Below are 25,163 nucleotides of genomic sequence, written 5' to 3' on the forward strand. Positions count from 1 at the left end.
GATCTCAAAAGTGCCTTAATGTATTCGTTTTTGAAAGGTCAAATTATTCTAAAAAAGCAAACGCGCACAACGTCCTAAGACTTAAGAATGTTCATATCCAGAACTTGTAACATCTGTGTTTCATCAGCTGGCCTCTATCTACTGCATTGTTCGACATATACGGCTTGAGTTGGTGCTCTTTACACCCACACGTAATATTCAGTTAAGAAGAACATCTCGATAAAAAATACCAATTAGCATTAATGCACTGAATGATGTAATGGTTAACAAGTCGGCTTACCACTGCGAAACGGAGTTGGTAGTGTGAGATTTCGGAACTCAACCGAAGACAGTTTTGTCCCGATTGTGAGATTTGAACCGATTGCCGGATTCGAACCGATTTTCAGATTTGTAAAGAAGATTGAATCAGTTCAAGTTGAGTGAAGAGGGTTTGCACCAGTGCCTATATTCGCGAAAATATTTTCACGAATTTTCTCAAATTTTCGCGATTTTCCCAAATTTTCACAAAAAACTTTTTGTGAAAATTCACGAAAATTTGAGAAATTCGTGAAAATTTGAGAAAATTCGTGAAAATATTTTCGCGAATATAGACACTGGTTTGCACGGATGACCGGAAATAGCATTGTAGGAGAAACGGTATTCGACTCCAACTAGTTTCGCTTCTATAGTACGTCAAAGATAACACTGTTATCCAACTAGTTTCGCTTCTATAGTACGTCAAAGATAACACTGTTATCATAACACTAGGTTTGTCGCTCAGCTTACCGCTGGCACAGAAAAGTATTTCGGTAAAAAAAATACAAGTGTAAAAATATACCATATATCTTGACCTTGACCTTGCACATTTCCGGAAGAGCTTGAACGTTGAATCACTAACAATGGAATGACCCACTTGGATCCCTCTTTTTGCCCTCCTTGTTCGTTACGTTAACACATTGTATCATTGTGATGAACAGCGCCGGACCGCCACCCGATATGCGTGAAACTTAAAACTAACAACAATCCCCGTCGCTCGACCAAGTGACCGGACTATCCACGTTTTGCAGTTTTAAATCAATTTGTCGAACTATACATTTAAATTACCTGGACCAGGTAACACTCAAGTTCCTTCCGTGTCACTGTATATATGCAGTGAAATTACCTGACACCCCAGATCCTGCCATCCAGTCGTTATTGTTTGACTCAATGGGAATTCATATATTGGGATTGGAGAAGAGATAATTGACATGCAAAAGGTCACAATCATTCAGGTTGGCACGAGGTGGATGGATTGAATTCTTGAGTGGATAAATCGGAGACGCCACTCTTCATATTATACTATTTTCTCTTCTGAAAAGCCATGATCCATAAAATCACTTACATTACCCACTCTTTGCCTTGTTATCATGCATAAAGAAATTGCCGGAGGCAATATCTACAGCCTTCATAAATTCCTATTTAAACCTTAGACGAACTATGAGTAATAATTTGTCTAAGTAAGATTCTCATAAATTCCAAAGATGCCAGAGATACAACGACTATTTTCGAGTAAAAAGACCTCGATCCCATAACGTTGTACATTATTGCCGCGATGAAAACCAAAATTATCCGTGTATAAATAAATTTAATTTATTGCATGATATGATTTGATGAGGTAAAAAGTCATTCAATGAATGTTAAATAAATAAAAGAAATAAATAATTTACGTAGCCATATCAGCTCCACGCGTTTCATACGGAAGTAGCAAACAGGCAACACTAGCACACACTGCAAAAAGACCATAAACTGATACTGCACTCCAAACAGAAGACTGCAACAGTACCTATAATAAGCCGAAATATTATCAACTTCATCTAGTAAATATATTCCGTAAATAAAATTAGGACCTGAGCTACATATGGTGTGGCCATTGCACCGAGTCTTGCTAATGCTGAGCAACCGCCAACTCCTACTGACCGTAAAGATGTCGGATACACTTCGGGCGTGTATACATATGCAGCTTGAAAAAGTCCAGCAATAACCCCTCGAGCCATGAACAAGATGATTGTTAAGATTGTCCGACTAGAAAGCGAAATTATTTAACTTCCTAAAGTCTAACGCAAGCAACACAAAAAGTACTCTTCAGTCGATGTTAACAGTAAAACGCATCCAGCGTACAATAAAAATTGCAGTGCCATGGTTTTCTTACGTCCAAATTTTTCAATTATAGCAATTGTCGCAAAAATACCCGGAAATTCAGCTAAGGTTGTCCACAATAAGTCCATATAGTCGGTTGTCTGTAATGGATGACATTCAGCAGAATTGTCTGGATCGATTCGATTGTTGTATCCACCAAATAGTTCGGTTGACATTAAAACTAGCCCGTAGTAACAGAAGGCACAAGACATCCTTGAATAAATAAAATTCAAAATACATCGAGGTAACGAGATGGCAGCAGAATGTTTACCATATGAACCACAATAAAAGCGTAGTACGTCGTAACGATTTACTCAGTAGAGCTTTGATGCTTCCTCTAGGTCCGGAAGGACCATCCACAACCAATCTACCCAAAAGCATAGGCCGTTTGTTGTCTTTAGCAATCTAAAGTCGGTAAAATTTATGCCAAAAATAAATTAATTTTTCTCAATTGAAACTGAGCTTAATTTTCACCTGTTCTATTGTTGATAGAGCTTTCTCAGTTTGGCCACTCGCTACGTGGTAGCGCGCTGATTCGGGTAACCACTAAGACAAAAATCATTTTTGTTTTAAAGAATTATTGTGGAGTATTGATATTTTAGGACTATTTCCAACGACTCACCGGAGTTATAATTGCAAACACGAACAAAGGAGCTGCAGAAAGACCCAACAACCATCTCCATCCCAGTGTAGGAGCTACAGCCAGCGCTAGTGCCACTTCGAAACAAGCACCGAGTGCCCAAAAGCACTAAAATATTTCACAAGTCAAATTTTTATGTTACTTAATTGAATTTACGCATTCCCGCACTTACGTCTAAGAGAACCACACATTTGGCTCGTTGTTTCGTTGGAAGAAATTCAGCGTATAACGTTACTCTATTCGAGAAGAAAGATGAATATTCTCATTTTAAGTTCTGTTTAGCTTCGACTTCGACACACTTACGACTGAGGGACACATCCAATAGCAAAACCGACAAGTCCTCTTAAAAATAGCAGCCACCCAAAACTTGGAGCAACTGAGCTCAACAAACCGTATAAAAATAGTAGTACACCACACAAAGTCAATGCCTGCAAAAAGCGTCATTGTTAACAATTGTATCATGCATAGCATACAGTACAACGAAGATCCTACCGGCTTCCTTCCGTATCTATCACTTAATTGTCCCCAAAATGTTGAACTAAGCATCATCCCCAAGAATACAATGGTTGTTGTCAAAGCTTGTTGGTATCGTGTAATACCCCAATCACAGTGCAGAGCGGGACCTAACACACTCAAAATGGTCATTTCCATCGAATCGGCCATCCAACACAAACCAACGCACAGTGATAATTTCACTTGGAACCATCCAAAGCCTAACGCATTAACAGCTTGTGTGACTGTATAAGTATCTAAAGATTGATTTCAAATTAATTTTAAAGAATCACTTCGGTATGCGGAAACAAATACCGTCGGGTACAACACTAACAGATGAAAGTTCGAACTCCTGACTAAGTGGATGTTCTCTATTCGCTTCGACTGTTTCCAAGCCGGTTGGAACATTCGCCCCTGGCATTTCTTCATAATCTTTGGTAACTCCGGAACGTCTAAACCCCATTTTTATGCTAAAAGTGATAACAATAAAATTAGACAACGACTCAATTTAGAAAACAAATTTGAAAGCTACAGTTAACTCAATTCACTAACTGCACTGATGAGAAATAATAGATAATTATAGAGTGATAGTATGCTTGCCACATATCCAGACTGACTACCAAAAAGTGCGTTAAGCGATCTGCTTAGAGAGGGATTATAAACTTAGTAAAGGGTGCAAATTCGTCTCAAAATAGGCGTCAACTGAAGAATTTTTAGTGAAGCTTCTAAATTTAAAAAATTTTAGAAGCTATTCAGCATCCTTCAAAATATGTAGGTGTACTCGATTGTACGTGGCATGAGAATGCTAATTAAATTAAGGTACTAGTATTTCGGCTAGGAATGATCCAACAAACTCAATCATTTATTAAAACAACAACAAACTGTCATAGAGAAGCGCATAACTTTCAAACAAGGTACATTTATCTCCTTTATGGATTGGTCATATCGGCAAAACTTCAGGTGATTTTTTGAACAAGCGGTCTCCAATTTTAATGAGTGATAGCTCGTTGGTTTCGTCTTTCAATTCTAGCAAACACGTATCTTTCACTTTTTCGAGAAAAAAATTTTTTTCTGTGAAAAGTGTTCAAAAGTAAAGACATGTCAGAGGGTACCGAAAACAGGTTTTCGGCAATAGCTCAAGAAAATTATTTTAAATTGTTGTAACGTTGTACGAATGTCGGCCTTGAAATTTAGGTCTTTCCAAGGCCGACATTCGTATGAGTATACGCAACGCTTGGTGCGAGTAGATCTACGAGAGTTATGATTTCAAATATAGCAGATGTTCGGAGAGTCCGATTTCCCTGCAGCATCAGTGATCCATGGAACTGATTATGGGGTGGTGTAGATGGCCTCACCCACTATCGTTTCACATATAAATGAGCCCAGTACTTTTGTGCTGTAAGCCTACAGAAGTCTTGGAAAAAAAATTGGTGCCAAAATGCAGATTTTTTCCTTCTTTCGGGGAGCTCTACAGCTGGAACAGCATCTGGAGCGGTACTACGGCAGTCCTTTTTTATCGTCTACTATTCTTTTACCTTATCATTAGAAAAACGCTTCGCTATGTCGCGAATTATGTCGTTACAACAGATCCAGTAATCTGCAGATAAAATAGCTTTATGCCCCTCCCTTATAGATATTTATTTTGACGATTTTGATTATGTATACCACGCGAGGACTAAAGCACCTAGTGTCTAAAAAAGCATTTCTCATTAACTAACTAAAAATTACAATTTTTTTTTTAAATATTCACTACCAATAACTAGTTGTACATTAAGTGCCACGCATAGAGTATACCGTAAATTGTAATTTATTTTCATAAAATTGCAACCTATGCAGTTCATATTACAATTAATTTTAGAACTATAGCATTTTACACCGTCTCGCTGACTAAATTCGTTTAAGCTTAAGGTGACTGCATGCATATGGTTGTTGTGAACGCTTTAGTTACTTCAAATTATAAAACAACAAAATTCTTACAAGTTTCACTTGGATTCACAATATTTTTTATGAAAACAAAAAAAAATGAAAGAAATAAACTCAAACTCAACCGACCGATGTAAATAAAGGCACGTGCGTCTTGTTAAGTTACGAGTAAAAAGCCAACCGAAGCGATCTCTTTGATATTCAATCTACTCTTCTCTTACATTCATTGACTTACTTATTCACTATACTATAACTCAATATATCCACAAAGGTGTAGTATAGGTATGTAAAGATGAAAATGTTTTTGTTTCGATTATGACTTCATAGCAAAAGGAATATCCGCACACACAATTTATTCACAGTTATATTGGAATTCGTTCGCTAATTATTTTCTTCAAGACTTCGATCGCCAGTTCATCGAACTCTATAGATCCACAGAAATATTATTGTAACAGCAATATTCAGTTTACATAATTTCATTGTTATTATTTTCTTAGATCACACTAAAGTTGTGTACACTAAAGTAAGTCGATGTCTTTGTCATGTCATCAATGGTATGAATCGCGCAATAACATTCTTACTACTCTGGTGTTATTTGGACGATTCACATTAGACGTGAGAAAGGTGCTGAACCTTTTATTTTACATTTTAAAAGTTTGTACACTCATCAGGTTGTTACTTGAAAAAAGTCATTAAACTAAACGCATTCCGTTAATTGATTGCAACTGAAATAACTTTTCGTTTAGTTATAGCACATTAACTTGTAAGAACCGATCACTGTCCGACATTTTTATACTTTAGTTGAGTGATGACTAACAAAATATGCAACAACTCTTTTGGTTCAAATTCAACAATAAACTGGAATTTAAGAAGCAGCAAAGACGAAGAAGTACCTGATGAGAGAGTGTCTTGCACTGTGTTAACAACTTTACGACATTATACAACATATTATACTCTACTCTTTTGTCGGATGGGTGTTTTAAGTCAGCGAGTATATACCAAAAATGTCTCTTTTAATTGAATGGAACCAAGTCGATTTTCTCTCTATTTTTGATCGAGTTTACTATATATCAATGAAATTCGTCTTTGAGGGTCCGATTTGTGCGTTCTTGAGCTTCATTCATTTCTGTAAGTTTAATTTACCTACTTGTTGATTGTTGGTAGCTGTTTCAATGATAATATCGTGAAAGTTAATCGCCTAATTTTGTAAATTTAATAAATGGTAAGGTGAGTAATTTTAGTAGAGGATGAAATTATGTTGCAGACCGTTGGTTTTCCTATCTTTTACTTATTGTTGACATGAATGGCTTAAAATTTTTATCTGCTAATCGGGCATAGACTGGCGCAATTCATTAGCGGGACAACGAGCTAGTTAATGCATATGTCAATACACCGTCATGACATAAAAATTTGTTAAAAATTTTGATCACAGCTGAAACTTTCGTTTTATTAACCTTCTATAGACGGTTAATTATATGTCAAATATAAATGTCGATCTGTAACTTCCTATGATCTAGGCGGTGCAATAGTTATCGGGTTATCACTTCGTTCGGGCTACAAGCAAAAATATGTAGCTTAAAAACATCGTCCAAACCTAGTACTTAAAACAATTTTCATGCAGAGGGAAAAAATCGAGGGAAAATTTCCAAAATTGAACTCGATTTTGGCCCCAAGGCATGAAAAGTATTTTTACTTTACTAGTGAGGTAATGTGGCCATTCCCTCACTAGTGAAGTCCCTTTCCTTCGCTCGTAAAGTAAAACGCCATACTTTACACGTGAAATAATTTGATATCTCGTATCACGATGAGTAAAAGTACCTCGGGCTGAAGCCCTCGGATACTTTTACTTATCTGGATACGAGATATCAAATTACTTCACTGGTATAGTAATGTACTATTACGTATTACGGTATGTTTCATTTTCATTGCCTAATCACGTAAAGCATTGTACTTACGAGGTTCCAAGTTGTGTCACTTATCAAATACACAACTTGACACCTCGGAAGTAATATACTAATACTTCAGCTAGTACGTTCAAAACAACAAATCTGCAATCAAAAAGACGTAATACCATTAAAAAATCTATTACTTTACATTTTTAACATTAAATATGATGATCTCCTAATAAGCAAAAGTCTTTGCTTATTTTTGTCGTTGCTGTGCACAAAACAGATACTAATATTCTAGATTAATTTATTCGATCGTGCGAAGACTACAACACATTGTAAAAGTTATCGTCTATCTAAGCGATTGCTTCCTGTGCGTGTAAAACAACAAAATTATTTTTCTAATAAATGTTCGATTTTTCCTGTTACCTCATTGTCACTATATTAGCGAATGCCAATCTACAAACACCAGAAAAAATATACAAAATATACACAACGACAGAACAAGCAAAATACATCAGATAGGTTTAAGAAAATCGCCTTCACGTTGTATTACACTTCAAACAATATATACATACCACAAATTGCACATGATATGATTTACATATTGCATTGTTATCATTTTTAATTTAACGGTGACAATTTAAACTTAGAAATTTTAATTATTTAGTTGTAAGTACAAATGTTGTAAATCGAGAGTTTGTCTTTCAGTTGAACTTTAGGTGTAGCTTTTTATAAATCTTACATATACCACTTATAAAAATCAAACTATTACATCGAGCTGTGGATCGGTTGAGGCATCTGGACAAAAATTCCCCTCCACTATGACGACCTGACTTATAATTTAGAATTAATAGGTCGTCCTGCAATAATTAAAAGTGAAAAAAGTATTCTCCCCAATGTTACTCTTCAAAGACATTTCTTTATGTTGAGTTATGATTTCATCGAAAAGCGAAACTATTGAAGAAATACGACGCGACGGAATTGTTAACAAAGACCGCTCGACTACACTATCCAATTATACGTATATGAATTCGTGTTAGTTTTTTTTCTCTATTAATTCAAGTTGAGGTATCCAACAGACGAAAAAAAACCCAAAATATTTTGGATATGCTATACCTCAACAGCATCGACCAAAAATAAATTAGTCAAAATGTGGTCTTTAACGCAATCGGTCTATGAAATTTTGATTTTATCAATTTGTTCGTTAATATTTGTTAAATCGACCTGGAGTGAATCAATCCAAATAATTAAAAGTGATCCAACAGAAAATTTGGAGCAAAGCTCCCTGGTTTACGGTATATTTAAAGACATTCTGCTGACCGAAGAAAGTGAATGTGCACAAGAGGTTAAAGTGATTTTGGACGGCATTCAAAACAAAGATGTGTGGGCCTTGAAGAGTAAACTATTTGATTATGTTTATAATAATGGAATGAATAAAAAATCAACAAATTTTGTTTTCTATTTTCGAAAAAAAAAAGTTTTGGACGCAAATCCAAATGTACCGTCGTCATTTATTAATGGAAATAATTTCTGGTTCCTATCGAGTGGTTTGTGTGATGGCATCAATGAGCCAATGGCAATATCACTAACGGATTACATACCGAAAATGATGAGAAGTGATCTGTTGAATTCAACATCGCCAATTTCGGTCCATCAGCGAATGGTTTATGCAAATTTTTCGTCACAGATGCAAGTGGATGTAAATTTTCACGTTAAGGTGAGTTTACAACACTAACTATATGGAGCTGAACCATTCTTTCATCCAAAGATTTATTTTCGTATTAATTCAAAATCAATCAATTCACGGTTGTGTCCAATCTTGAAATACAATTGAAAGTGACGTAGTCATTAATTGCATATGACGAAACACATGGGCCTGATTTATGTGTAAAAAAATGAGTTGTTATGTCGAAGCTTTTTTTGTATGGGCCGTGTCAGTCATTCAATCCTATCGAATTAAAATAGACACGAAAAAAATCAAGTATTTGAAATTGAAAAAAACCGGTTGAAGGTTACATCCATTGCGATATCAGATTTATAGAAATTTCAAGAGTTTGTCTTTTATTAAACTTTTTTTTTGTTAAAATCAAACAAACTCACATGAAACGAGAAGTGAAGGAATATTTACGAAGGTACTTTTGAACTGCTTAGATAATAACACATTTTCATTTACACCGTTTTGACTTAAAGATGTGTCTTTACTCGCATCAAAAACAATCGCAACAATCTATTGGTAATATTTCTGCAGACTAACGAATCAATGATAAAATGCTAAAATAGAAAAAAAAATTCGTCAGTCTGACCCAGAAAATAAAAAATTAGCACAGATGTAGCAGTTGGAAAATCCAAAATTGATAAGAGGGGAAATCATCAGATTCTCTCTAAATTTTAAAGTTTCAGATAGTGTAGTCGACTGCTCAAATTTTATAGAAACATTTACAAAGCATCAACTGCTTCAATCTCTCTCAAAAACAATTCCAAGTGTTTTCTAACACGCATAGGCAGAACAATCAACGTGACTATTCTTACAAGAATTCATTTGAAAGTGTTTTTTGGAGAGATTGAAGCAGTGTATACTTTGTAGAAGTTTAATTTTACCGACTGCACCTAGAGTTTGAAGAAGATATGTGATAAAGTAGATTCGGACCTAATACTTGTTGTATAATGGTACCATATAATTGCTTGATCTAGCCACCCTAGTTGAATTAGTTACAAATTTTTAATTTATGAGATTTCTGTTTCAAATATACGAGAGCACTACCGGCTAGTCTACAGTTTATGTACAAAATTACGACAACATTATTTGCAAAGAATAATGTAGTTGTGAACTTGATGAACTTTTCTTTAATGTATCAAATAAGGCTACAGTTCAATGAAAATTTCGCGTCGCAGTTGAACGGTAAGGCTGTTTCAATTTTTAGTTTTAAATCCAATTAACCTGTCACATACGGCTATCCAGTATCCATCTGTTATCACGGCAGAGTAAAATAAACCAGGCAGGAGCGGTTCACTTTACTCGTTCGTGCTGTTATCAATAACCACGACAAAAATAATGACAAGCTCAGAAGTAATAATAATTATACTGGTCATATGATTGCCGTCTGTACCTTGAGCTGGGTTGTTGCAAAGGAAATGGTAGAATTCGGTAGAACCTCCCTCTAAAAATAAAAGCATGTAGACTTGTAGACCAACTGGTTAGAAAGGAAATGTTGCTAAATTATGCAGAGGAGGTAATTTTACTGTGTGTATTTTCTGCGCTTAGTGGGAACATTTTGTGAGAGCCTTTGATTTCAACAATGTTTTCCTTTGATAAGGAAATTGCTATTTTTATATAATTATAAGTTGACGTAAAACTTGAAAATTATCATAGTTACAAAGTGAAGAGAGTCAAGTTTACGTCAGTTTATATTAGCGTTTTTAAATATTTTTTAGCCGATTATTCACATTGGACTTTGTGTGCCTGACTCGTGTAAGGGCGAAGAAATTATGAAGTCAACTCAGAATTTTTTAAACAAGAACGAGATCTCTGTACAACGCATTTTCCAAGTTAACCTTACAGTAGTTGGTACAAAAACAACACAATTCGATACGTCTCTTCTGACCGAAAAGTGTTTCTACGCTTTCTGGTAAGTAAAAGTTAGGATTTTTCTGTGCAATAAATTTCGCTATCAGATTTTTCTTACAGTCTCATATTCGTATTTGCCATAGTAACGTCGGGTATATCCATTTACAACAATATTAGTGCTAAAATAAGATACACCGAGCCAGATATCAATGACAACGACAGTAGTCAGACGAGACAACCTACTCCAGATAAAAATGAAGACAAGGCATTGTTCCATCGAATATTTGAATGTTTCGATATTATGGAAAATTACAATCGCTTGTTCCAAACATCGCCAAATAATAATTTCTTATCCTCTATTGCTGGAATCAGGTTAATACTAATGTCGTACTAGTGACTTTGAGTTCCTTAAACATTCAAACAATTTCTCGTTTCAGAACTGTAATCTGTATCTGGACAATAGCGTTCCATATCAACTATCATTCTGCTTTCACCCTCGATAACATTCCCCAATTGACTGTGAAAATGGAATATTTTATGTATCAACCGGTCTTCCAAGCGTATTTATATGTCGATGTGTTCTTCGTACTCAGGTGTGATTTCTTTTCGAAAATGTTCCTTTCAAGCTCTCGTGTTTACGAACTTTCTCTTATTACTTAAAGCGCCATTTTATTGGCGTACAACTTCCTAAAAAACGACGATACGCGAAAATCCATTGTATCAAACGATTTTATGGAAAATACGAAACTTTTCCTAAAGTTCTGCATACATAGATACGTTAGGTAAGTCATTGTAGCACCTACAATGTAGGTTCGCATATCAACCAATATTCACAACTAAGTCTCAGATGACCATTGACCACTTATTGATAGATTAACACCGGTTTTGATCCTGACAATGGTACTCAGCGAAGTTCTGGTGACTTATCTAGAGAAGTATTCGCCATTTTGGATTGATCAATCCCATGATCTGTATTGCAGAGAGTGAGTGAAAGGTTACGTAATGTAATTGGCAGCCCAATATTATTAGTATTTAACTATTTATAGTTCATGGTGGATGAATATGCTCTACATTCAAAACTTAAGCACATTATCGGGAATGTGCAGCTCTTGGACGTGGTATCTGGCGTGTGATATGCAATTTTACATCATATGTCTGTTCATATTGTTCGTGTATGCCAAGTAAGTGTTTAGAGCACATAATAATATTCGTTTCTGTTTCCAAAATGTTTGTTGGCTGTGTGGGATTATACCTTTTATATTTCTTGCTTGAATGACGAAAGATTTTATGTAAATGCGCCGTTGATATTTGGCTAAATTATTATTTTATTACAAGTTTGGGTGACCATAAACGCAGCCAGCGTTTCTAATATCTTCATTCATAGAGTAAAAATAGAGATCGGCGGGTTACCCATTTTTGAATCCTGACGTTTCCGATTTAATCATTTTGTTTCTGAAGCGTTCCCCTAGTTTTCACTTCCGGTTTCAAAGGTTGAATCACGGATTATTTTAGAGAATTTTAATTCTGAAAAATTCGCTAAAATAAGCTCTGGGCTAGATGCATCCAATACATTTATGGAGACAACAGACCACTCGAAGTTTGAGTGCAAAAAATGGGAAATATATGAAAAAATATTGCCTTTATTGAATTGATGAATCATCTGCGCTAGCGACTGCAACGACAAAAATAAGCAAACTAAGTTGGTAATGTTAAAACGAATGAACAATGAAGTAAAAGATTTTGCACCAAACATTATAAGTATTAGACCTAATGAAAAAACACTTATCGTTTCTCAGAGATTATTTCTCGCAAGCTATGCACTAAGTGCAGGTCTTACTGTCAATGGTGTTTCTTCCATTTCGGAACTAATAACCTTGAACCCTACGCGAGTCTTTTGACAAAAATCTCTTACATTTATCTTCTTCTACGACTTTGGTTACGTGACGAGAATTATCAATAAAATTTTGTTCAATGGACGTTGATGTTGAGTAATTTTGCCGAAAGAAAACTTTTTATGCCATTCAAACAGATGTGTTGAGTTGAGCTGGATATCATCACAGCCAAACAGAAACATTTTTTTTACGATTTCATGTGCATGTGAACTTCGAAGAACAAATAAAATATTTGTGAATGAATAAACAAAATCTTGGCATTATGTGGTTGAATGGGTTGAATGTTCCTTGGCAGCACACGTGCATTTCGTAAAAATAAACAAATTATTAACATTTTCTCATAGTTAATGTTGTATTGTTGGATGTAGCTTTCACATTTTACGCTCAAATATTGTTGCAAAAATTGATTCTCCTTTAAAATTTCTTTGAACAGGAATTCACACCGTTCTAAATCACTGTTTGTCGCTGTAACCGTTGCAACATTAGCCGTCAGTTACTATCTCAACTACATCAACAAAATTACATTCCAGTAAGTTGATGCTTCCCCGTCAACAAACGTCGTTCTAAACTTATCACTTCACAGAACCGATATTGTAGAAGAAACAATTGACACTCTGTACATCAAGCCATATACACGATTCAATCCATACCTCGGTGGCATTTTAATCGGTTACATTTTGTACAAAATCAAGGATACCAAAATTGAGTTGAAGTGCACTACAGTGATTGCATTCTGGACACTGGCTGTTGTAATATTCTCATTTACCATCCATATGACGTACAAACGGGATGTACAAACTTGGATATGTTCGTTGTGGTTCTCTTTGGGGAAATTTTCGTTTGGTTTATTTATAGGATCGGTAGTATTGATTTGTCAATTGGGCTATGGAGGCAAGTCAATTTTTGTTGAGATTAACAGGAACCTCAAACTTTTGACCAATTTAATTAATTGCAGGAGCTTTCTCAGACGCAATGAGCAGTCAAATTTTTATTCATTTGAATAAACTTACATACAGTATGTTCATGGTCAGTCCTATTGTTATTACGGCAGCTTATGGCCTGAAGGAGACAAGTTCTCACTTCGATGAGGCAGATACTGTAAGTATAACCATCCTTTTTTAACAAACCCTAAAATAAAGTGACCTTTTAACATTCACAGGTAATGAGTTTGCTTGGCGTCACCGTTGCTAGCTATTTAATATCGGTATTGTTTGTAATATTCTATGAGTTACCCTTCCAACGTTTATCTGATAAATTTATTTTGAAAAAAGTCAGCAAAACAATATCAGACAAAAAATAGTTTCAAGTCTAAGTCAAAGGTGAGGTGTGACCTCGTTTGTGACGCTGCTCTCTTTAATGTAAATTTCGTTAATTTTTGTTTTGTTCAACTGTTAAATTATGTGCTATATTAGTCATTAGAGTTATGTATAATAAATGAGTCGTTGTAACCGTGTTCTTTTCGTGTGAGAATGGCAATTGAACAAAACTGTAACATTTGTAGTTGGTAAATGAATGGAGTCATTAAATGCACAATAGGTATTTATTTGCGTCCTTTAACCGATTATATGTTCATCAAATGTCCTAGGAAGAGATACTAAAATACATGGTAAGCCAAAAGCGTCGTATTTTTCTTATCGTTAAACTTAGTGGCGATAATGGCGGCATATACAACGTACGCGTTTTGATCTCTCTCAAATTTTCATTTTATTTCGACTGAAATTCCGACTAAATAATTGTTTTCCTGTTTTTAAATAACGATGTAAAGTGTTCTTCTAATGAAGTATCGTGTATTATGTAAAGTTTGAGTGTTTATTTGGTGATAATCAGCGAAATACGAAAGTTGAACTCTTCCAGTGCGCTTAACCACAATTAAATGTTTGTGTGTGTGACGCAAACAATAGCTACCTATACGACCTATACCTTTTGTCACCACTCAACGTCAATGTCAATGCAGCAAAAGACTTGGTATTGTTCCTTTCCCGTTGAATATTGGAAATAAATCGAGAAAATGAACAGCAGCACTGTGTGTGATGATTGCTTCCGAAATGGTAGCCAAAATAAAATCATTTGCGATGGAATTTGTGGCCAAGTTTTTCACGCTGAATGTGCCAATTTCAGCAAAGATGCTCTGCTGTGCTACAGAGAAATGCCGAATCTGCAATGGTTCTGTGATAGTTGCATCATTCAAACACGCTCGCCCAACGTTTCGTCTCATGTATTTAATTCCTCCGTCGTTGTTCCAACATCATCGCCATCCTACGTCCATCGTTCCCTTCCTGCTGCCATACGTAACCGCAAATCGATTCGAAGTGGAAAACCAATCCAAAGTTCCGTCTTTTTGCCAAACAAACCTCCGAACGCCAACCGTGATATTGAAAAGGCCAATGACTCGATTACGAATAGATCGAACCTGCTAACCACACCCGACGTGAATCAATCCGATGTCGCTCAGCATATGCCAGAACAAAATGCCGTAAATCTCCATGAAACTCTCACGAAACCATCGGAACTCGAAACTCCATCCGCTACTAGCAGTTCTTTTGCCGAGGTGCTAACTACATCGTCAGTTGCCGAACGAGTATCCGTTAATATCAATACGCGAAGGCCGACCGAGACACATAAGACTGCTTATGTGTCCAGGTTACACACATCAATCACCGAAAACGAAGTTGTAGACTATCTACTAGACAACAACGTAATATCGTCGAATGAAGAAGTGTCATGCAAGAAACTCGTCTCACCTAATGTAGATTTAGACACGGTCAGCTTTGTATCATTCAAAGTAACTGTTAGATCAGAACTGTTTTATGCTATAATCGATAAAAAGCTCTGGCCCAATAAAGTCATTGCGAGGGAATTTGTGGACCGATAAACTCATTATAATTTTAATTTTGTAATTTTAAATTTGAACTATTTGGAAACTTAGATTGAATTGTATTGTAAGTAGTCAGAGGGCTTCACAGCCATTGATGAAATGAATAAATAAAATTAAAACCTTTTTCTAAAATTCTAGAATTTCATTGGAAGTTACAAGAAAACTCATGAAAGCTTTTTAAAGCTCAAGAAATCTTATACAATAGTAGCTTTAAGTTACGGTGGTGTTGAAATCGATACTACCTATGCGCGATCTAGAACTCGGTTTCCTTCTAAAATGCGTGTTATTGAAATGGTTGGTAGAGTTAACACTAGCTTTGTCGTCATTTCCATTTTCAAATGAATTTTCCTCTATTGCTTTTATCACGACCACCACATTATTGCCACTAGCTCGAAGTGATGTTGAACGTTAATACATCCAATACCATTAAGTCATTTCTCCCAATATTTTATATATCCAAATTTTTTGGATGCAACCTTTACCCGTTACCGAAAATTCTGAACGCTTCTAACGTTAAAGCAAATATCCGTGCGGTCGACCTTCTTATATGCTTGATTCAACTCGGTTTAGCGTTTGGCATCAGTATTCCCCTAATTAAAAAATGGGACGACAAAGAATCGCCTGTTCGAAAGGAGCTCGAATCTATTATATCATTGTATAGCGTAACTGTAGTGTCCATGACTGGTTCAGCCGCTAATTTCGGTTATGTTGTAATATACCTGATTATAATGTTCATTGACATGGTAAATGCGTCAATTATACGCGGCATTCTATTGTCGTTTGCAGATTTCGACGAACAGGTGTCACATTTTCTAAATTCGGTCGATTCAGTTATCAATTTGAATTCATTCGCAGGTCAAAAATCGGGGTGGTAAAATAAATTTTTCCTACAAATGCATGACAATGGGATACATAGCAATAGTTTTACTGAGCCAGATTTTGACGATTGCTTTCGGTTTCGAATTGCTGGCGAAAGAAAAAAATGGGAATATCAAATTGGTTTTCGATGTAATTGTGGGAAACGTTTTTGCTGATGGAAGTTTTTACTCATTTTTTGTGACGTATTGGCTCTTTCTGGAAAATGTCGCCGACAGAATCAATTTTATCAATCAGACTTTGAGGTAAGGGCTAGCGTTCCATTGTGTAACATAAAAACTACTGTTCCGCTTATACACTGGATAAGCAAGTAGTTTAGATGATGTTCAACAAAAACGATAACCGGTCGTTCTGGGGAACTCCGAGTAACATATTTTACTGGCAAAAATCGGCTTTCATTTAATTAATTAAGGAAAGTCTCTGATTAATGTAAATTCAATGAGTCAATAACGTACATTACCGCAGACAACATGCCGGAAAATCATCCCATCGGATGGGACGTGCAATAACTGCCCACGAGGGAAAAACTATACACGTTCGTGATCTATCAATGATGCACCACATTATTTTGAATATCATATGGAAGATTAACTACTGCTACACCTTGCAGGTACAGTCAGCGGTTGGTAAAACAAAATGAATTTGTTGTCATCCTTCAATTTTCGAATTTTCAGTTTGTCTTATGCCTAGGGATTTCGTTCTTCTTTTCTGTACTGAATTTTTTCGTATTTTATAAAACTTACTCGCTGGAGGTGGAAATGCTTGGCTCACCAGTCATGATGATACTGTACACATGTCGATCGTTATACTTCAACTTTTTTGTGTACAAAATTATTGAAGTCGGCAGCAGGATAAAAAATACGGTAAAAAATGTTGTTGTAAAGATTGGACACGAGAAAATCATATCAAAACTGTAGAAACAACTTACCCACTCACTCCTGAACAAAGCGAATATTTTATGTAGCAGAGCCACTGATCATATAGAGGTAAAATAATTGTATTTATTGCGTTTAGAGACACACGCCTTAACTAAAAAATCAACAGATAAAAAACTTCAGTTATCAACTCAGTCACTCTAACGTTGAAATTACTTGCGGACTTTTTCCGGTCGACTGGACGATTTTATATACTGTAAAATTCATAATACTACTATTATGCAAAAAAGAACATCAGTTCAAACTGCATTTTCATAGGTTGCATCAGCGATGGGAACTTATTTGCTCTGGTTCATACAATTCGATTCGATTGGTACAAAGGGTACAGTTAATTAAAAGTTCTGGATTTTACTGTTAATAGGAGCCAATAAACAAACAGAAAGTATCAGTTATCGTTGAGGTAAATACTACTGTCTATATTCACCTCGATGATAATTATAAGTTGTGGGAATTGTTCTCCCGATTGCCGCAAATATCAACGATGGCGAATCAGTCTTTTAATACATAGTATGTATTACATACTCAACCAAATCAAAATTGATTGTTTAACCTGGCTTTAATTTTGATCCGGGAGTGGTGAATGCGAATATGCGTCAATAGAATAGAATAGTCAACAAGCATTCAACAGAGCATTTTGCTCGTCTGTATCACATACATACCCAACCAAACCATAAGTTTTTGATAAATCTGAAGAAAATTTGAATTAAAAAACGAGCCATCAGAACAGTCGGAGCGTTTGCTGCGACTGAGCCCCGTACAAACCCGTATATCTATTGCGTACGTGACCCTAGTGCGTCTGTCACCCTACTTTGACCGTAAGCCTATTGCGCCGGTTAATGTAGTTAAAGTAAAATTATTATGGAATGTGTACATCTTAGAAATTGCGCATAGCGCAATTACGCAGCCCCGTACAACGTTCCTTTCAAATGAAACAAAAATTTCAAATAGCCCTAAAATTTTAATTTATTGAGTATAAATACACATAGGGCCCTATTACCGGCCTTAGTCCGAGGACCCAAATTTAATTTTTTTTCAACTACATTCTATTCGGCCTTCGATTACCTTCTAAATTAAACAAAAATTACGACAAACGGATGTTTACTCGAGTTGTATGTAAAATACACATAGGGCCCTAGTACCGGCCTTAGTCCGAGGACCCAATTTTTTTTTTTTTCAACAACATTCTATTCGGCCTTTGATTACCTTCCAAATGAAACAAAAATTAAGAAAGACGGATGAAATTTACTCGAGTTATATGTAAAATACACATAGGGCCCTAGTAGCGGCCTTAGGCCAAGGACCCAAATTTAAATTTTTTTCAACAACATTCTATTCGGCCTTCGATTACCTTCCAAATCAAACAAAAATACACATAGGGCCCTAGTAGCATTTCACTTCTAAGGCCCTAACTCACGGTCCACTCACCCGATTTAAAAAAAAACTTTTTTTTTCCTGGATTGGTATTGACAATACCTATCATTTGCCATGTCATTTACATTTCCATCGTTTGTTTTGCCATAAATATCACCAAAAGACCTTAAACCACTTAGGTGGCCCTAACTCACGAAGGGCCGACCCGAATATCATCTTCGAACTTAGCCTCACTATTTCGACTATTTTTCAGGGGAAAAAAAATTTTTGAAATCGGATTTGATTTACTCAAGATATCGACGTGACGGACAGACGGACAGACAAGATTTTTATTGCGGATTCGTCATCTATGAACATAGGCAAACACTTTGCCCTTACCGTCTGCTTCGAATTCCATCAATTACACACGGCATCGTAATCCTATAAGCCCCTTTGTACTTCGTACGGGGCTAAAAATGGATACAAATTCGAGTAAGAGACAAAATTACTTCTTTCACTTTCACTGAAGTTGGATTGGTTTCCAGTTCTGAATTACATATACAGGAAAAGCGACTAAGAACAAAAAAAACCTCAAATAATCTTAGGAATCCGGTAGGTGAATCGGTAGAATGTGGACCCATAAACCAGTGATCCCGGGCTCGATGAGAACAACCTTTGTAATTAAGTTATAGCTATTGGTCATTTAATAATTGACACAGTATCGTAATAAGCTTGAAATACTGTGCTATTGGTTAATGCTGATAAGCCAGCAACACACACCACTACGTCATCTTGCTCCAATTTTGATCTGTGCGTAGATGTACTCTAGATTTCAAGTCTAAAATGCTTAATGGAGGCCAGGGTGCAGTGTCCGTCCCGCAGACAGAACATTTAAAAATTAAAAGCAAAGGGAAAATAAATCTGGACAAAACTTTATTAGCAATTCTAAAATTGAATAACTGGGGTTTCAAAGTATAGTCGCGAAAAGTCGAGAGATGAACCTACTTATCGCCAAAAGTTCATCCCTTTTCCGGTCTACAAATTTCATTAGTAGCGAAAAGACAAACTGTTATTATAAGCTGACATTCAACTGACCAACTCATGACAAGAACCTTTAGTCTGGTAATAGTCTGAAAAGTGTCAGGCCAATAAGAGTTTTCATACTTCTGTTGCCATTAATTCACGTATTATCGATTTTAGACACTGTAAGTGCATCTCAATACAGTCGTATCGGTTACTTCTTTCGCTTAATATATACAAAATTCAAAATCTATCTTACTCGATTAATTTCTATTTTACATAGGAGATCACCGACCAGAGATCTTCAATTATTTTTGTGGCCGGTATCGATAACAGAAGACTGTTTCCATATTTTCTTAGTATATACAAACCTAAATTACGTAATTCTAATCGTAGACGTTTTAATTGAGAATTCATCGTAAAGGAAATCGTCAGAACCATCATCATATTTAACGTAAAAGCTGATGTTTTCAGTTTTGGCCACATTGAATGGATAGTCCGCACTTGTATGCGCAAATAACTCACCCAAAACTTCACTGAAATATAAAACGATCTTTTACATTCAGCGTATTAGCATCGGTTCAACTTTCTTACCGTTTTCTGTCTTCTAAGTATCCCATTTTAAAGTTTGTAGGCCAATTTCTAGCAGGATGATTTGACTGGCATGCCGCTGGTTTCTCTACGGCATAGAAATCGTTCTCAAATGCATTCACATACATGTATGGACAAAGACCGTGTGAGCCCAATGGAGCAGGAAGGGCAGCATCTATTTCGTTGAATTTCGTTGAATTTATTCGACTTAATTTGGAATTGTCTACTACTACACCTTGTGAAAATCCACAGTTTCCGAGTCTCCAATTTTGGTGGCATGTAAAGTGGCGAGTACCTTTATCTCCACTATTTGTATGTATGCACTGGACGTTCTGTGCTGATAATGTGAAATCGGTGGGTCCCCTTATGTCGAAAGGAGGTCCAGCCATGTCACAGACTTTTTTTTCGAAAAATAATTTCAAATATTGTCATTGAATTATCCTCTGTTATCTGGCATACAGACCGTCTATATCTTTTATTACACGAATTCCAAGCCGTCGGGCTGCTTCGCAAACTAAACGACCTCCAAAGCTAAAACCAAACAAGTATCCCTCTGTCATATCAAAACCGATTCGTTCCAGCTCTAGTAAATGGATATGCAACACATGTGCTATCGCGTCAAAAGATCGCACCAATCGCACGTATCGATCATTTGCATAGGTGCTAAAGTTCATGCACATTATGCATCCACCTCGATAATGATTTAGTTCTAAAAATGAAAATATGAGTAGAACAACAACTTAGCGCCCATTCAATGCTATTGAACAGTACTATTTTACTTGAGATCAATTCTTGCACCCACGGTTCGTCGCAACTTTCTTGCCAGCCAGGAACGACGATAGCGAATTTTCCTTTTGGATCGCATTCCGTTGATGCAAAATTTTCCAGTTTACGAATGGTCGTATGGTATATTAGTTCACCCGTACTTTGAAGATAAAAACATTCTTTGTTATTAATGATAAAGATTACACTAATTTGGGAAAGAAAAAGATGGCACAAAGAAGGCAACAATAAAATTTGCGTTAGCGTTGGTTGGTTTGAAAATATTCAAAAATTACCAAAAAAAAGAAGATAATTCCACGTGAAAACCTCAAAGTTACCAAACTTTCAACTGTTAGAAATGGTTAAACTACAAAATAATACGAAATCTATTACTTCATTCCTTTTAACGGACTTTTCATTACGGAATGTAGTTTATCGCCTGTTTTTGTCAATGCTGTCGATAGAAAATTAGTAGCCGTTTCTGAAGTGTTCGCTAATATTCATTAAATACTGCGAGCTCTCCTTTGCTCCCCTTTGCTCTCCTTTGCTCTCCAAGAGCCCTTTGATCAATAACAAATAACCGTGAACTATTCTATGTAATTTCATCAGGTACGAATTCATTAGAAAAAATTTCTCTTGCCTATCCAATCCCACAACAAATAAATATGAATGAGATCACAGTCTACTTCTTCGTTGCACCCACTCATACAGTATGGTACCCTGGTAGGTGAAAACAGCCCTCGTCTTAGGAATGAGCCATTAAGAACAAAAAATGGAAAAAGCTCCCTCATAAAGCTCCGTTTGTCATTCATTACTTATTTCACTACTCCTCGACGAGTAAGCTTTTTTGATTGAAAAAAATGAAATCCGTTTACGATCAAGTTTTGAAAATTATTTTTTTTGTAATTTTAAATATTTACTGTGCCATCTTTAACAAAAATCCGCTTTGTTTGAGGATAACAGTGAACTGTATGCACAAACGTGATGTTTTCGCTATTAACTTTCGAACAAAGCTTTTTATATAAAATGTTATATCACTGTCTGGGACCTAGACTGTACATAGCGGTAAATTTATATCAAAATATTATGATTTATATGACTAAGACAAATAAGATTAAAGCAAATTGGCTGTGTTTCACATATCTTATTGTCTAGGATGTCTAATCGAATCATCGATTTGCAAATAGATTGCAAAAAAGACCATCCATGGAAACCTTCACTTTCAGTCAATATTTTCTTACTATGAACGGCACTTAAACACTCACTTGTTGTAATAATTAAAATAAATTTTATTTGAATATTCGGTTTGATTTCGAATTTCTTCACTCAATTGCGGAAAGATGTGCGATTGCCCGACGATAAAACTGTAAATTGGACGATATCTGGCGGCATAGTTTCGCGTTAGTATGCCGAATAAAATGAAAACTTTGAAAAACCAAAAAAATTCTTTAATCGATTCGACCATTCTATCGGAATGCTAAAAGTTGTCTGAATTTGTTGGTCTCGTTTTTATGGGTTTTTATAAAAATCAAACCATTAAGTGTGAGTATAAGTTAACACATTCGTATAACAACATTCGCGTAACTTTATATATATGTTTTCCAAATTTCCAGCAAAATGAAACATTTTTGTGAATATAACATTTTTACATTGACGGCGTAAGACCATTCTTTTTTTCATTTCTACTTTACTGCACAAACGATATCTAATCCAGATGTTGATCTAAAAAATTAGCACTCATAAGAGAGTAGCAAATTAATTTAATTTTTTGATGTTGAGCATCAAGCATCAGTCATCGTTAATGATCTGTTAATAATTGTACGTTACAGACATTTGAGTCCATAAATTTGTAATAATGAATTAGGTAAATATGAAGCCAATATATAATTAAGGTTAATTAACATTAGCTATTAGGAATTGAATAAATCTTAAGAGCAGATAACGTTGTGATATCATAGAGGTATGTCTGTAGTCATTCGTGCTATTGATATATATCCTGTTAACACTTCACTTACTTCAGATTAAATGTGAGACTCGTTACCACTGATGATGACTTTAACACCGGCTCAGGGTCTCTGGAACGGTCGGTTCGAATCAAACTCGTAAAAAAAAAGTTTGAAAAAAATGAGCTGAATTTTCAACTCTTCGTAAATGAAAATCGAAAAGCTTTAGACTCCAACCAGTGCCTTACTGGCCTAATGGGCCGTTCACGCCATTAAGGGCAACGAAGGGCTTTTTGAAAAATTTCTTCACACAACCCCGAAGGGTTTTTTTTTGAGCCAGGCCAGGCACTGTCTCCAACCAAAGGTCGAACCCCCAAATAGATTTTTTCACCTGCGCCAATGTTAAACTTGAAATTCAATAATTAATTTATTATTAAATAAAATGTATAAAATAATAAAGTTGTACGCTAGGTCGTAACGCAACCGAACTCATGTTGCGTATAGCCAGTTAAATTGCAATTAATTTTGATTCAATACACAAGAGCTGCTGGATTTGTTTCGATTTTTCTAGTCCATTACTATTGACTATGTTAGGTAAGATTTTTTTTTTTCATTTTTTGAATCATATACCGGCATATTGGCGATTCCGTTTTTGTTCACTAATCAAGTTCAGGTTGCGTGAATGGCTTTACAGATTTAATAATTTTATTACTTTGAACACATAAACATTAGATTTGTTTGTGTGTATAATATATGTATACGCATTATTGATGAGCTTTCCTTTCCAGCCATATAATCTTATACCGTAAACTTCAAAAGCTCGTGACGTATTGTTTACAATATTAATCGAAGCGATGATACCGTGGTTTTTAGTTTTTGATGGGCAGTGAACGATGAATAAATACGGAAGCATAAACAATCAATGCGATTAGTATTCATGTTCACCAAACAACCATAACACTTTGATATGAAATAATTTTTCAATTTAATCAAAAAATGAAAGCTGAAACGTTCAGACATGTCTTGTATTATGTTGGTATATTAACCTCAGTTCTGTGCAATTGGAAGACAATTTAGAAGACCTTGACGATATTCCTAACCGAGCTTACCGCTTACAGAAAGTCAGTCGTTACGATGAATTGATTTAAGTTTTCTGTGTAGCAGGGCTTGTTTTTGCTAGTTTTTTTCCGCACATTTTTTGAATTGCTATCAACTTTGTTGCAAAGTATCTTAGACACGAGATTACGAAAAATGAAAGGCAACTCGAAAAATTCCGAACAAATATTAATTTCCGGAAAATAGAGCCTGGTGACATTTTAATTGCTTTTTGGAATGACTTTATTATGGAACAAGCATAATTGTCCGTGGTAAATATTTTTGGTATTCAAGTATAACAAGAAATACCATTAAATTAACATAGAAATCGGTTTGAAGCTGACACAGTTTCCGTTTACAAGAAATGGCAACGACCGCTGCATATAAACATGAACACACCCATATTATATGCACATTACATTTTATTTGATCTTGGTAATAAATTATAATGTCCTTAAAAATGTATAAATGTGGAAGATATGAGGTTTATCAAACAAATTTTAATAAAAATATCGTTTCGTTGATGGATGTATTTGATGGATTAACAATAAGTGAATTGAGACACGGTGAATTTAGATAGTTATAGCCGAATGGTAAGAAAACTACTTTAAACAGAGATAAAAATTGTGATCTGTATGCAGATTAGCAGAATAATGTTTAAGTATAACTAAAATGTAAAAGTGTCCGAGCAGTAACGTTGTATGAGATTGCAAAAATATTATGGAATTATTCATGGTCCATTTTAGGTTTCAAGTAAGGATGTCGGAGATCCTAATACCGACCAGACTGGTTTTTTGTTCTGCAGAAAAATTGGATTCAAAATAAATACATGAGTTTTTGTTTCATTCTCTTTCTTACTTCAGTTGCGTAGTAAACGTAACTCATTTTAAATTTTGAAGATTTTCTTATTTGCACTTTTAATTGTTCTGCTTCCTTCCACAATACATACTCACATTGTATTCATCCATTCGTCTAGTGTTGAACGACTGACACACGCGTTAAAGTGAGACAATTCTCATTTTGTAGTACATCATGAGCAAGAATTATGGAACAATCAGGAACAATTTAAATGGGTTTAAAGAGAACGTTGCACCGCAGGCGAATTTTTTGAATTTTCCTGTATTGATACTGTCATCATATTCGTTAAAAATATTAGTAAAA

The 25,163-nt window shown here is 35.4% G+C and overlaps 3 protein-coding genes and 1 long non-coding RNA gene across 6 annotated transcripts; 2 read left to right on the forward strand and 2 right to left on the reverse strand.

Annotated features, from left to right (window-relative positions):
• Positions 1-1,566: 1,566 nt before the first annotated feature.
• On the reverse strand, positions 1,567-9,216 carry LOC119079907 (synaptic vesicle 2-related protein). Of its 2 annotated transcripts, none has more exons than XM_037187998.1 (11): positions 9,199-9,216; positions 3,602-3,756; positions 3,287-3,543; positions 3,098-3,222; positions 2,967-3,030; positions 2,777-2,902; positions 2,629-2,700; positions 2,426-2,559; positions 2,098-2,367; positions 1,866-2,040; positions 1,567-1,801 (listed from the first exon to the last, which is right to left on the reverse strand). In XM_037187998.1, the coding sequence occupies exons 2-11, from the start codon at positions 3,747-3,749 to the stop codon at positions 1,682-1,684; spliced, it is 1,491 nt and encodes a 496-aa protein (XP_037043893.1). In that variant the 5' UTR covers positions 3,750-3,756; positions 9,199-9,216; the 3' UTR covers positions 1,567-1,681. The 2 variants fall into 2 exon arrangements, with proteins under 2 accessions (XP_037043893.1, XP_037043892.1); XM_037187997.1 differs by lacking the exon at positions 9,199-9,216 and adding an exon at positions 5,445-6,069.
• LOC119079906 (nose resistant to fluoxetine protein 6-like) lies at positions 8,030-14,051 on the forward strand. The gene is made up of 12 exons (XM_037187996.1): positions 8,030-8,495; positions 8,577-8,815; positions 10,531-10,724; positions 10,784-11,035; positions 11,101-11,256; positions 11,326-11,445; positions 11,536-11,646; positions 11,710-11,844; positions 12,989-13,084; positions 13,139-13,446; positions 13,511-13,653; positions 13,715-14,051. The coding sequence occupies exons 1-12, from the start codon at positions 8,249-8,251 to the stop codon at positions 13,853-13,855; spliced, it is 2,142 nt and encodes a 713-aa protein (XP_037043891.1). The 5' UTR covers positions 8,030-8,248; the 3' UTR covers positions 13,856-14,051.
• A 2,980-nt stretch (positions 14,052-17,031) lies between these two features.
• On the forward strand, positions 17,032-17,599 carry LOC119079909. The gene is made up of 4 exons (XR_005088252.1): positions 17,032-17,169; positions 17,224-17,292; positions 17,351-17,437; positions 17,500-17,599. It is a non-coding gene; the product is annotated as an uncharacterized LOC119079909 (long non-coding RNA).
• Positions 17,600-19,490: 1,891 nt separating this feature from the next.
• On the reverse strand, positions 19,491-22,469 carry LOC119079910. Of its 2 annotated transcripts, none has more exons than XM_037188000.1 (6): positions 22,230-22,468; positions 20,982-21,127; positions 20,666-20,911; positions 20,438-20,599; positions 20,206-20,377; positions 19,491-20,147 (listed from the first exon to the last, which is right to left on the reverse strand). In XM_037188000.1, exons 1-6 carry the CDS (start codon positions 22,427-22,429, stop codon positions 19,988-19,990), a joined length of 1,086 nt encoding a protein of 361 aa, XP_037043895.1. In that variant the 5' UTR covers positions 22,430-22,468; the 3' UTR covers positions 19,491-19,987. The 2 variants fall into 2 exon arrangements, with proteins under 2 accessions (XP_037043895.1, XP_037043896.1); XM_037188001.1 differs by having other exon boundaries at positions 20,016-20,142; positions 22,230-22,469.
• Between the last annotated feature and the right edge of the window lie 2,694 nt (positions 22,470-25,163).

The sequence above is a fragment of the Bradysia coprophila genome, unplaced genomic scaffold (assembly GCF_014529535.1).
Source record: "Bradysia coprophila strain Holo2 unplaced genomic scaffold, BU_Bcop_v1 contig_350, whole genome shotgun sequence".
Classification (NCBI taxonomy): domain Eukaryota; kingdom Metazoa; phylum Arthropoda; class Insecta; order Diptera; family Sciaridae; genus Bradysia; species Bradysia coprophila.